The sequence below is a fragment of the Lampris incognitus genome, chromosome 1, assembly GCF_029633865.1.
Source record: "Lampris incognitus isolate fLamInc1 chromosome 1, fLamInc1.hap2, whole genome shotgun sequence".
Lineage (NCBI taxonomy): Eukaryota > Metazoa > Chordata > Actinopteri > Lampriformes > Lampridae > Lampris > Lampris incognitus.
This window is the reverse complement of record NC_079211.1, coordinates 142,370,051-142,382,857: the sequence shown is the minus strand read 5'-3', so window position 1 is coordinate 142,382,857 and position 12,807 is coordinate 142,370,051. Positions and strand designations below refer to the sequence as shown.

At 43.0% G+C, this 12,807-nt stretch overlaps 1 protein-coding gene across 4 annotated transcripts; it reads left to right on the top strand.

The window, feature by feature from the left end:
• The first annotated feature begins 371 nt into the window (after positions 1-371).
• Positions 372-12,519, top strand: LOC130123859 (beta-microseminoprotein-like). Of its 4 annotated transcripts, XM_056293179.1 has the most exons (5): positions 9,218-9,264; positions 9,472-9,498; positions 10,606-10,687; positions 12,054-12,159; positions 12,262-12,519. In XM_056293179.1, the coding sequence occupies exons 2-5, from the start codon at positions 9,496-9,498 to the stop codon at positions 12,389-12,391; spliced, it is 321 nt and encodes a 106-aa protein (XP_056149154.1). In that variant the 5' UTR covers positions 9,218-9,264; positions 9,472-9,495; the 3' UTR covers positions 12,392-12,519. The 4 variants fall into 4 exon arrangements, with proteins under 4 accessions (XP_056149172.1, XP_056149162.1, XP_056149154.1 ...); XM_056293197.1 differs by lacking the exons at positions 9,218-9,264; positions 9,472-9,498; positions 10,606-10,687; positions 12,054-12,159; positions 12,262-12,519 and adding exons at positions 372-455; positions 1,561-1,642; positions 2,728-2,833; positions 2,936-3,176; XM_056293187.1 differs by lacking the exons at positions 9,218-9,264; positions 9,472-9,498 and adding an exon at positions 390-455 and having other exon boundaries at positions 12,262-12,518.
• Positions 12,520-12,807: the final 288 nt, after the last annotated feature.

The window sequence follows — 12,807 nt, the reverse complement described above, 5'->3', positions numbered from 1 at the left end:
ACCACTACAAACCACCATTAACACCGGCCATAGTCTCTGAAAACCAGAGCCACACCCCCAAGCTCCATTTTAAGCAACTAACATAACCAATAACCTCCCATCCCGGTCACCAATCATGAACAGCCTGGACAACATGAACCAATCAATATTGTAAACCCGTCCTGTGTTGAGAACACCAGATACCATTTTACAGAAAATTGCGAAAACAAAGGAGAAGAGTGGTGAGTAATCATTAACAAACGTGTTTGTTGTGTGTGAAATTAGCTTTTAAACGAGATTAAATGTTTTGGCAGGGGCTATACCTACACCCTTGTTTAATTCCAAAGGTCTCTGAACAGTCATTATTTAAAAGCGAGGTCACCCCATTGAGAAGATACAATCCTGTATATTAAATTCACTATCTCACCACCATTCACATCATCTAACAGATACGGGACAGTCCGACGGCCACTATGGTGAGTGTTTGTTATCATTTATATACATATATGTATGCATATATTCGTTTTTTTGTTTATTGTTACGAGGTTTTGGATAATTTGAAATATGCCCTAATCAGCACACCACCAAACAAATATGTAGGGAAAATCTATAACTGGATAATTGGGGGTTATGTTTGTTCCTGATCTATATATTTACCAAGTTTTTCCACAAATGATCAATAGACAGTTGATTAAACTTTGTTTTGTTTGAATCCACGGTAGTGTAGCGGTCTAAGCATCGGCTTTGTATCAATGCAAATGCTCACTGGGGACCGAGGTTCGCGCCCCGGTCTCTTCAGATCTGACTCATGGCCGGACTCGATGTAGCAGCAATACTTGGCAGCGCTGTCTTCGGGAGGGGGGTGGAGTCGACTTGTGTTCGTCACATGAATGTGTCTGTGTTTGTGTGTGAAAAAGGCGTGTTTTTTTCTTACTCCGGAAAACGTGTTTGAAAAAAAATCACGCGGGAAAAAGCAGTGGTTCGGCCTGCAGTCGCCTTGTCACGGAAGTGGGGAGGCATCTCCTTCGAGACTGCCGGCCGGAGAGATGCAGTTGGCGAATGCATGCAGTACGAGGGTGGGTGTTTGAACTAAAATAGGGATCGACTGGCCACTAAATTTGAAGAAAAAGGGAAAAATCAGAAATACATGTAAAAAAATGTTTCTTTTACTTGTTTTGTTTTGTTTGTTTGTTCTTCTTTTTATATATGGCCAGTGTAACCTAAAGTAATGATTGTCAAAGATTACAACATTGTTTAGACTGGGTCCTCTATAGTTCGTTGCATCATGAGCCCCCCTCCCCCACCACACACACACACACACAAACACACACACACGCATGATTAGCTCACTGGATTTCATCCTCGCAATGTCATTCACCTTAACAGGCTGCAGCCACCAAGTCAACATTACACAATAGCTGTTTCCCCTCTTTAAGACTCCTGATGAGTATGTTTAAGCAGGCTATGTCTCAGACTTTGAAAATATTGTGAAAGTGGTTAAATGTCTTTGGTTCCGGCATATCCAGGGATCAAATTAATAATCTGATATCTTTCTTTTCCTTTTTTTTGTTTTCTGTGAAGAAATACTTGGCTCTAGCTTTATTCTTTTGTGTGCTGCCTTCATATGCAAATGGAGGGTGCTACGTAAGACTCATGAAACCAGGTAAACATACCATTATGTTTTAAAACATTACCATTAACAAATAAATTGATAAACAAATGAAAATAGTTAGGAGGAAATAAGGAATTAAAAAAACAGTGCACGAGTCACTATGAGAATTTGCACTTTTAATTCATAGATAACATCAAATAGCATTCATCCAACAAGTCCTCCAACCCATACGACCACATAGGTCGTTTGTCCTCTAATACAGTGTTTCTCAACCGGGGGTCCGCGGACCCCTAGTGGTCCGTGGTGTAATTGTAAGGGGTCCGTGAAAATAAAATATTTTGTTAACTATATCTAAGTTACAACTGAAAGCTCTTATTTTTGCCCCAAAGAGTGAATAAATGCTATAATGCAATTAAAATGCAGTTTCTACTGTTTCTATCAAATTGCAACCCCCCTCCCCCAAGATCAGGTGGAGGGGTCCTCAGGGTAGATCAAAAATACGCAGGGGGTCCAGGACCCCAAAAAGGTTGAGAACCACTGCTCTAATACGACCCACAGGAGCGTTTCCTAATTAGCGCCCCTACCGGCGGCAGGAGATATGCCACAGATACTTTTCGCCTTGGTGCATTGTGGGTTTTTAAAACAATATGAGAACAATAGAATATGTGGTCAGTGCGTTTTTGTGTTGTTTCGCCGTCTAGTATAGTAGCTAAGATTGCTATCAGCAGTATGTTTATCTATGAATAACATTATAAAAGCTAACTTAACGTTAGCCAGAAGTTAGAAAGTCAGCTAGCATGGACATTATAACCGCTATGTGACATTAAACTTCGCTTTTATTAATATTAGTTCTCACGATAGCCTGGGGAAAGTAACGCGTTATAATTACAGAGGACCATGAGGAAGTAGCTTAAAACGTAACTATGGGTCATAATAAGCTGCTTGTACAAACGACCTATGGGGTCGTTTTTTGGTGGAGGACAGTCTCCATTCATCAGTAAATAACTGGTTAATAAAAAAGCAGGCAATAACTAAAATAGCAGTAATTAACAATGCTATACTAGAATATGTGTGGCATGAATGTTGTTGCCGATTTTTGCAAATGTTGTCATTTGGTGTATATTTTGCACCCACAGGTATGACCCATTGTCAGGATGACGTGGATAAGACTTGGCACGCTGTAGGATCCAAGTGGAGGAACAGTGCATGTATGGACTGTTCCTGTGGAATATGCTGCGATGGGTGAGTATGCCGTTAAAGAATGTCACTGCTGTGTGGGAGGACAATACCATTCACCTCTCTTACAAAGTACTATGATTTCTAACGTGCAATGCGTTTGTGTAGGTATTCCACCCCAGTCCGAATCCCCGACGACTGCGTGTCAGTGTTTGATTCAGAAGCATGTGAATACAAAGTTCACAAGCGGGATGACCCCTCTGTCCCATGCCCCATTTTGGCAGCTATAGGAAAGTGATGGAATAATTGTTCTGCCCTGCTATGACCTTACTTGGTTTGCATGTTTGCTTATGTTTTTCTCAACAGAATCCATTTTAATACCTAAATAAATGAATCCATTCATTATAAACTTCTTTGTTTTTTGGGTTTTTTTGTTGGGTTTTTTTTTTTGTGCCTTTTTTCTGATACTTATATACGACCCCGAGAGCAGGATAAGCGGTTTGGATAATGGATGGATGAATATACCAAGTATAGTTTTTTTTCGAATATATTTTCATTCAGATTTCGCGATACAGGTCATTACCAATATAATGCCCACCCACCCCCCTCCCACAACCTGTAACAGCTTCAACATAAAATGTACAGTGCAATAAGACAACAGCACAACAACGCAACAACAAAACAACAGTACATTGACTGTATGAGAGACAGATAAATACAATAAAATAAAACTGGCAAGTTGGCAAATTGTTTGGACCGAACGTTGTCAACATATACTAGTCAGTGACAGTCAGATGATTTAGGTGTCTAGGAACATCTCAAATTACGGCCCCTCATCCATAGCAAGCCTCTGCAGGGCATTAAAGAATAATATAAAGGGTTGCCATTTTCTGGTGAATTTATCATTTGGACCATTCAAAGAGTATTTCATTTTCTCCAACTTAGGAAAGAACATCACATCATTAAGCCACGAGGAAAAGGAGGGAGGCAGTGCAGACTTCCACTTAAGAAGAATTGCGACGGTCTAACAGGGTTGTGAAAGCGACAATGTCAGCTTGTTCACAATTTAAAGAAAATAAATCAGCGGGGATGCCAAAGATGGCTATTAAGGGGCATGGTTGCAGGTCAATTTCAAGGACATCAGAAAGAGTTTTAAAGATTGAATGCTAATAGGGTCACAATTTGGGGCAGTGAACAAACATATGAGAGAGGTCATATGGGGAGGCATGACACCTGTCACAATTGTCACTTACATTGGGATATATTTTGGAAAGTCTGGATTTGGAGAAGTGTACTCTGTGCAAAACTTTGAATTGTATAAGCCCGAGACGGGCACAAGAAGTGGTAGTTCGCATCCTATCAATCGGGATCGGTGACAGCAGTCGATCAGCGGCTTCTCCCTCGAAGGATAGCACATCGGTAAGTAGTTCAGTAACAAAGTCGCTGGGTAGCGGGCCCTCCCTTCCCTTCCCTCTGGAACTCCTATTATGCGGATATGTGCCCTGTGATGGCCTGGCAGCTTGTCCAGGGTGTCCCCCCGCCTGCCACCCAATGACTGCAGGGATAGTGTGATGTCTTGAGTTGATGCAGTTGGAGGACAGTAGAGGGAGCTAGAGGGCAAGATAGGATGTAAGTGACTGTAAGAGGGGAGAAGGAGTGTGATGTGGGTTGTTGAAGTAAAGAAGCGTATGCTAACAGTCTTCGAGTGGTCCCTTTAGCAACACAACAGATAGGTTCCAGTATCCCCGGTTTGGATGATGAATGAAAAGAATGAACGAATGTTCCTACGTAACCGCCCCTCCATGTCCTCACATTTGTCCGACAGTCTAGCAGTTTCGGCCGTGAGGCGAGCCACTTCGGTTTGCAACTGGGAGATGTCGTCAGTGCTGGGATGTGGCTTCTTCCACTTCTCAAATTGTTTCGCTATGCGCGATCATTGTAGCCCTTATCATAGCCATTACTGTGTGTGTGTGTGTGTGTGTGTGTGTGTGTGTGTGTGTGTGTGTGTGTGTGTGTGTGTGTGCCCTGTGATGGACTGGCGGCCTGTCCAGGGTGTCTCCCCGCCTTCCGCACAATGACTGCTGGGATAGGCTCCAGCATCCCCGCGACCCGAATTCGGATAAGCGGCTTAGATAATGGATGGATGGATGGATGGATGGATGGATGGATGGATGTCCTTTTTTTAGATCAGCCGTAACGTTCGTAATTCGATCGTGGCACAAATGTCTTTCTCGTTTTGGGGCATTTCCTTGCGAAGTGTCTAGAGGCCAGCAGGCACTTTGTCGGCCAGAACGCCGTTTTTTTTCTCGGTAGTCCTTGCTAGGCGAGCTCGAGACTTCCCCCGGGCCTTTGTGCATCGTCACGGTTTTTCTTTTTTAGAATTCATCATTGTTGAAAACCGGCCTCATAAGTCACAAATTCTGTTATGACTATGGGATGAGAGATTAATTTGCAAGTTGGTCGGATTTAAACTTGTTTAAAAGTGATTTTAGAGGTAAAACTGCGGAGCTATTGGGAAGTGCGACTAGTCTCTCATTGCGTGAGCCGGAAGTCTATACCAAGTATAGTTTTTAACACAAAAATGATAAATGGTGGTTTGGCGTTTTATTTGTTTGTTTCTTTCTCTCTTTATTTCTTTTAATAAAATTCACTATCTTAATTTCACTCCCCGCTTGTTTGTTTTCATCTTTGGTTGTGCTCGAAAAGCTGTAGAAAGGAGTCCATATGCATCTCCACCACATGATGAAAGACACCGACATTTGATTATTCATTTGTCATTTATCTATGTTCTGATTACATGGGGTGCCAACTTCATGGAGGTTAAAAATAGAGCCAGAATCAAGGCTTTGGTATCCCAGAATGGCCAACAGAAGCTCATCTGTGCTTTTATTTCCAGTAGAATTGATTACTACAACAGTCTTTTAACTGGTCTTCCCAAAAAGGCCATTAAACAGCTGCACCTTATTCAGAATGCTGATGCTAAGAGTTTTAACCAGGACCAAGAGAACAGACCACATTACTCCAGTCCTGAAATCTTTACACTGGTTTCCAGTTAGTTACAAAATAGATTTTAAAGTGCTGCTGCTTGTCTACAAACCACTGAATGGTGCAGGCCCAGAATACATCACTGACATGCTTGAAGAGTATAAACCGGGTAGGGCTCTTAAGATTCATGGAGTCAGGTCAGTTAGTTCAGCCCAGAGTCCAAACCAAACATGGTGAAGCAGCATTTAGCTGTTATGCTGCATGCAACTGCAACTGGAACAAACTACCAGAAGATCTTAGATGTGCCCCAAATATAAAAATTTTTAAACCTAGGTTAAAAACATTTCATTTTTCTTGTGCCTATGACTGAGCATTAAAACTTGCAACTTATTCCTACTGCACTTTAATTCTGGAAGTAGATCTCTAGTCACTCTCGGCAAGGAAGGGACCATGTTTCTATTCTTTTTTTCTTTTCTTTTTTGTACTTTGCATTTTCGTTTTATAGTGCCTGACTTTAATTATAGGCCATTATCAAATGCACTCTGACATTTCTCAGACCACTTCGAGATTGCATCTTTGTGCGGCAATGCTGTCATCGACTGAATCAATGTAGATAGATTAGGGATAAACTTCCCATAGTAGTTTATCAGAGCTAAAAACGATCTACTACTACTATTTTTTTCAGGTGCTCCCATTAGGGGTCGTCACAGCAGATCATCTGTTTCCATGTCTTCCTGTCTTCTGCGTCTTCCTCTGTCACACTAGCCATCTGCATGTCTTCCCTCACCACATCCATAAACCTCCTCTTTGGTCTTCCTCTTATCCTCTTCCCTGGCAGTTCCATATCCAGCATCCTTCTCCCAATACACCCAGCATCTCTCCTCCACACATGTCCAAGCCATCTCAATCTTGCCACTCTTGCTTTGTCTCCAAACCGTCCAACTTGAGCGGTCCCTCTAATATAATCGTTCCTAATCCTGTCCTTCTTGGTCACTCCCAGTGAAAATCTTAGCATCTTTAACTCTGCCACCTCCAGCTCCGCCTTCTGTCTTTTCGTCAGTGCCACTGCCTCCAAACCATATAACATAGCTGGTCTCACAACCATCTTGTAAACCTTCCCTTTAACTCTTGCTGGTACCCTTCTGTCACAAATCACTCCTGACACTCTTCTCCACCCACTCCACCCTGCCTGCACTCTCTTCTTCACCTCTCTCCTGCACTCCCCATTACTTTGGACAGTTGACCCCAAGTATTTAAACTCATATGCCTTCGTCACCTCCACTCCTTGCATCCTGACCATTCCACTGTCCTCCCTCTCATTCACGCATAGGTATTGTGTCTTGCTCCTGCTGACTTTCATTCCTCTTCTCTCCAGTGCATATCTCCACCTCTCTAGGCTCTCCTCAACCTGCACCCTACTCTCACTACAGATCACAATGTCATCTGCAAACATCATAGTCCATGGAGACTCCTGCCTGATCTTGTCCGTCAACCTGTCCGTCACCATTGTAAACAAGAAAGGGCTCAGAGCCGATCCTTGATGTAATCCCACCTCCACCTTGAACCCATCTGTCATTCCAACCGCACACCTCACCATTGTCACACTTCCTTCAAACATATCCTGCACCATTCCTACATACTTCTCTGCAACTCCCGACTTCCTCATACAATATCACACCTCCTCTCTCGACATCCTGTCGTATGCTTTCTCCAAATCTACAAAGACACAATGAAAAGTACAGAGAAGGCCAGAAGGAGTTGCAATCAACATTCTCAAAGCAAACATCGCATCTGTGGTGCTCTTTCGTGGCATGAAACCATACTGCTGCTCATTAATTGTCAGCTCTCCTCTTAACCTAGCTTCTACTACTCTTTCCCATATCTTCATGCTGTGGCTGATCAACGTTATACCTCTGTAGTTGCTACAGTTCCGCACATCGCCCTTGTTCTTGAAAATCGCTACCAGTATGCTTCTTCTCCACTCCTCAGGCATCCTCTCACTTTCCAAGATAGTGTTAAACAATCCAGTTAAAAACCCCACTGCCATCTCTACTAAGCATCTCCATACCTCCACAGGTATGTCATCAGGACCAACTGCCTTTCGACTCTTCATCCTCTTCATAGCCAAGAATCTGAGTTCAGTTAAAAAAAAAAAATTCAGAACTGCAGCCTTCTCAATAGCATCTGTCTTTTCTTTCATTGGGTGGATGCCCGTGGCATCTATGACGCGCCGGGAAGCGTTGCAACATCTACTCGGTGCAGCTTCCAAACGCTTTGCCCATTTTGGTTGCTTGTCACTGGCTCCTTCCTTACGTGAACAGCATGCTTTTGCAATGTGACCTTTTTTCTTACATTCGTGACACTCCACTTCCTTGAATCTGCACTCATCTGGTCTGTGGCCCTCTACATTACAACGACAGCACGACTTCCCACTAGCTTCAGACTTTCCCATAACCTCTCTGTGCTTTGCATTGGCTTTCTTGTCAACCATGTAAGCCTTGTACATTTTCTGTGGGGCAGATCTCTCTGCCCCAACGGCTCCGCTGAACAGGAGCTGGGGGCTGGTTAACCGCAGGCAAAGCAGCAGAGTCCTCACAGCTGGTCCGGGGAAAGGGAGGGGCTGGGGAAGCAGGGGGCGGCTAGCCAGGGGAGGGGGGCAGGGCCGGGGGGCGCCCCCGCCGTGGGGGCAGGGCAAGACCAAACGGGCGGTCTAAGTCCAGGTGAGCAGGCTTGAGGCGGTCCACAGAAACCCGCTCCAGCCTGCTGCCAACCTCCACCACAAAGTGCTTATCTCCAGTGTCCCGTACCTGAAATGGTGCGCGTCGTGACGGATGAAAACATATTTCGCCGACCGCAGCTCCGTGGGGACATAGGACTGAGAGCCGCCATGCTGAGAAGTGGGGACCAGGCCGGATTCGAACCGAGGCTGCTGCGGTGAGCCTTATGTGTGGTACCGTCCAACCAGATGTGCCACCGAGGTGCCCATCTGACCTCTCCTCGGACAGAGGGCCGCAATTCACGTCAGCGCTCTGGGAGGAGATCGCCGCGGGTTTAGGGTTGAGGTTCCATCGCACCACAGCGTATCATGTCGGGGTCACCAGTGTAGAGGAGCTCAAGCAGGAGTCGTGACAACTTTCTCTTTCGGCTACACAACGTGCACCATTTATTCCTTCCACCATTACAACAACAACCCGCGCAGCGGAAGTGCACCACTGTAAACCCGAACCGAGAAAACAGCAGCTGTAAACTAACGTTCCTACCAGCTCAGTAAGGGGAATTATGTATCCCCATAAACACTACAAACCACCATTAACACCGGCCATAGTCTCTGAAAACCAGAGCCACACCCCAAGCTCCATTTTAAGCAACTAACATAACCAATAACCTCCCATCCCGGTCACCAATCATGAACAGCCTGGACAACATGAACCAATCAATATTGTCAACCCGTCCTGTGTTGAGAACACCAGATACCATTTTACAGAAAATTGCGAAAACAAAGGAGAAGAGTGGTGAGTAATCATTAGCAAACGTGTTTGTTGTGTGTGAAATTAGCTTTTAAACGAGATTAAATGTTTTGGCAGGGGCTATACCTACACCCTTGTTTAATTCCAAAGGTCTCTGAACAGTCATTATTTAAAAGCGAGGTCACCCCATTGAGAAGATACAATCCTGTATATTAAATTGACTATCTCACCACCATTCACATCATCTAACAGATACGGGACAGTCCGGCGGCCACTATGGTGAGTGTTTATTATCATTTATATACATATATGTATGCATATATTCGTTTTTTTGTTTATTGTTACGAGGTTTTGGATAACTTGAAATATGCCCTAATCAGCACACCACCAAACAAATATGTAGGGAAAATCTATAACTGGAGAATTGGGGGTTATGTTTGTTCCTGATCTATATATTTACCAAGTTTTTCCACAAATGATCAATAGACAGTTGATTAAACTTTTTTTTGTTTGAATCCACGGTAGTGTAGCGGTATCAGCTTTGTAGCAATGCAAATGCTCACTGGGGACCAAGGTTCACGTCCCGGTCTCTTCAGATCTGACTATGGCCGGACTCGATGTAGCAGCAATACTTGGCAGCGCTGTCTTCGGGAGGGGGGTGGAGTCGACTTGTGTTCGTCACATGAATGTGTCTGTGTTTGTGTGTGTGTGGGGAAAAAGGCGTGTTTTTTTTTCGTACCCCGGAAAACGTGTATGAAAAAAAAATCACGCGGGAAAAAGCAGTGGTTCGGCCTGGAGTCGCCTTGTCACGGAAGTGGGGAGGCATCTCCTTCGAGACTGCTGGCCGGAGAGATGCAGTTGGCGAACGCATGCAGTACGAGGGTGGGTGTTTGAACTAAAATAGGGATCGACTGGCCACTAAATTGGGAGAAAAAGGGAAAAATCAGAAATACATGTAAAAAAATGTTTTTTTACTTGTTTTGTTTTGATTATTTGTTCTTCCTTTTATATATGGCCAGTGTAACCTAAAGTCATGATTGTCAAAGATTACAACATTGTTTAGACTGGGTCCTCTATAGTTTGTTGCATCATGAGCCCCCCTCCCCCACCACACACACACACACACACACACACACACACGCATGATTAGCTCACTGGATTTCATCCTCGCAATGTCATTCACCTTAACAGGCTGCAGCCACCAAGTCAACATTACACAATAGCTGTTTCCCCTCTTTAAGACTCCTGATGAGTATGTTTAAGCAGGCTATGTCTCAGACTTTGAAAATATTGTGAAAGTGGTTAAATGTCTTTGGTTCCGGCATATCCAGGGATCAAATTAATAATCTGATATCTTTCTTTTCCTTTTTTTTGTTTTCTGTGAAGAAATACTTGGCTCTAGCTTTATTCTTTTGTGTGCTGCCTTCATATGCAAATGGAGCGTGCTACGTAAGACTCATGAAACCAGGTAAACATACCATTATGTTTTAAAACATTACCATTAACAAATAAATTGATAAACAAATGAAAATAGTTAGGAGGAAATAAGGAATTAGAAAAACTGCACGAGTCACTATGACAATTTGCACTTTTAATTCATAGATAACATCAAATAGCATTCATCCAACAAGTCCTACAACCCATACGACCACATAGGTCGTTTGTCCTCTAATACAGTGTTTCTCAACCGGGGGTCCGCGGACCCCTAGTGGTCATTGGTGTAATTGCAAGGGGTCCGTGAAAATAAAATATCTTTAAAAAAAGATCCTATGACATTTATAGAAATAGGATTATTTTACTCAAATGTGACTGAGACCTTTATCTATCTAAACTATAAAGGGTAACAGGACTTTTTTCTCTAATTACATCTGTTTCACATGTGTAATTTATTGTATTTTAATAAGAGCTCTCGCTCCCATTTGCATTGTTAAAAGTTACTGCATAACAATTCTGTTGTTACATATATCTGAAAGTTCCTGAATACATATTCTGTTTTGTTACATATATCTGAAAGTTACTGCATAAGAATTCTGTTTTGTTAACTATATCTAAGTTACAACTGAAAGCTCTTATTTTTGCCCCAAAGAGTGAATAAATGCTATAATGCAATTTAAAATGCAGTTTCTATGTGTTCCCATCAAATTGCAACCCCCCCCCCAAGATCAGGAGGAGGGGTCCTCAGGGTAGATCAAAAATACGCAGGGGGTCCAGGACCCCAAAAAGGTTGAGAACCACTGCTCTAATACGACCCACAGGAGCGTTTCCTACATTAGCGCCCCTACCGGCGGCAGGAGATATGCCACAGATACTTTTCGCCTTGGTGCATTGTGGGTTTTTAAAACAATATGAGAACAATAGAATATGTGGTCAGTGCGTTTTTGTGTTGTTTCGCCGTCTAGTATAGTAGCTAAGATTGCTATTAGCAGTATGTTTATCTATGAATTACATTATAAAAGCTAACTTAACGTTAGCCAGAAGTTAGAAAGTCAGCTAGCATGGACATTATAACCGCTATGTGACATTAAACTTCGCTTTTATTAATATTAGTTCTCACGATAGCCTGGGGAAAGTAAGGCGTTATAATTACGGAGGACCATGAGGAAGTAGCTTAAAACGTAACTATGGGTCATAATAAGCTGCTTGTACAAACGACCTATGGGGTCGTTTTTTGGTGGAGGACAGTCTCCATTCATCAGTAAATAACTGGTTAATAAAAAAGCAGGCAATAACTAAAATAGTTGTAGTTAACAATGCTATACTAAAATATGTGTGGCATGAATGTTGTTGCCGATTTTTGCAAATGTTGTCATTTGGTGTATATTTTGCACCCACAGGTATGACCCATTGTCAGGATGACGTGGATAAGACTTGGCACGCTGTAGGATCCAAGTGGAGGAACAGTGCATGTATGGACTGTTCCTGTGGAGGATGCTGCGATGGGTGAGTATGCCGTTAAAGAACGTCACTGCTGTGTGGGAGGACAATACCATTCACCTCTCTTACAAAGTACTATGACTTCTAACGTGCAATGCGTTTGTGTAGGTATTCCACCCCAGTCCGAATCCCCGACGACTGCGTGTCAGTGTTTGATTCAGAAGCATGTGAATACAAAGTTCACAAGCGGGATGACCCCTCTGTCCCATGCCCCATTTTGGCAGCTGTAGGAAAGTGATGGAATAATTGTTCTGCCCTGCTATGACCTTACTTGGTTTGCATGTTTGCTTATGTTTTTCTCAACAGAATCCATTTTAATACCTAAATAAATGAATCCATTCATTATAAACTTCTTTGTTTTTTGGGGTTTTTTGTTGTTGTTTTTTTGCCTTTTTTCTGATACTTATATACGACCCCGAGAGCAGGATAAGCGGTTTGGATAATGGATGGATGGATATACCAAGTATAGGTTTTTTTCGAATATATTTTCATTCAAATTTCGCGATACAGGTCATTACCAATATAATGCCCACCCACCCCCCTCCCACAACCTGTAACAGCTTCAACATAAAATGTACAGTGCAATAAGACAACAGCACAACAACGCAACAACAAAACAACAGTACATTGACTGTATGAGAGACAGATAAATAC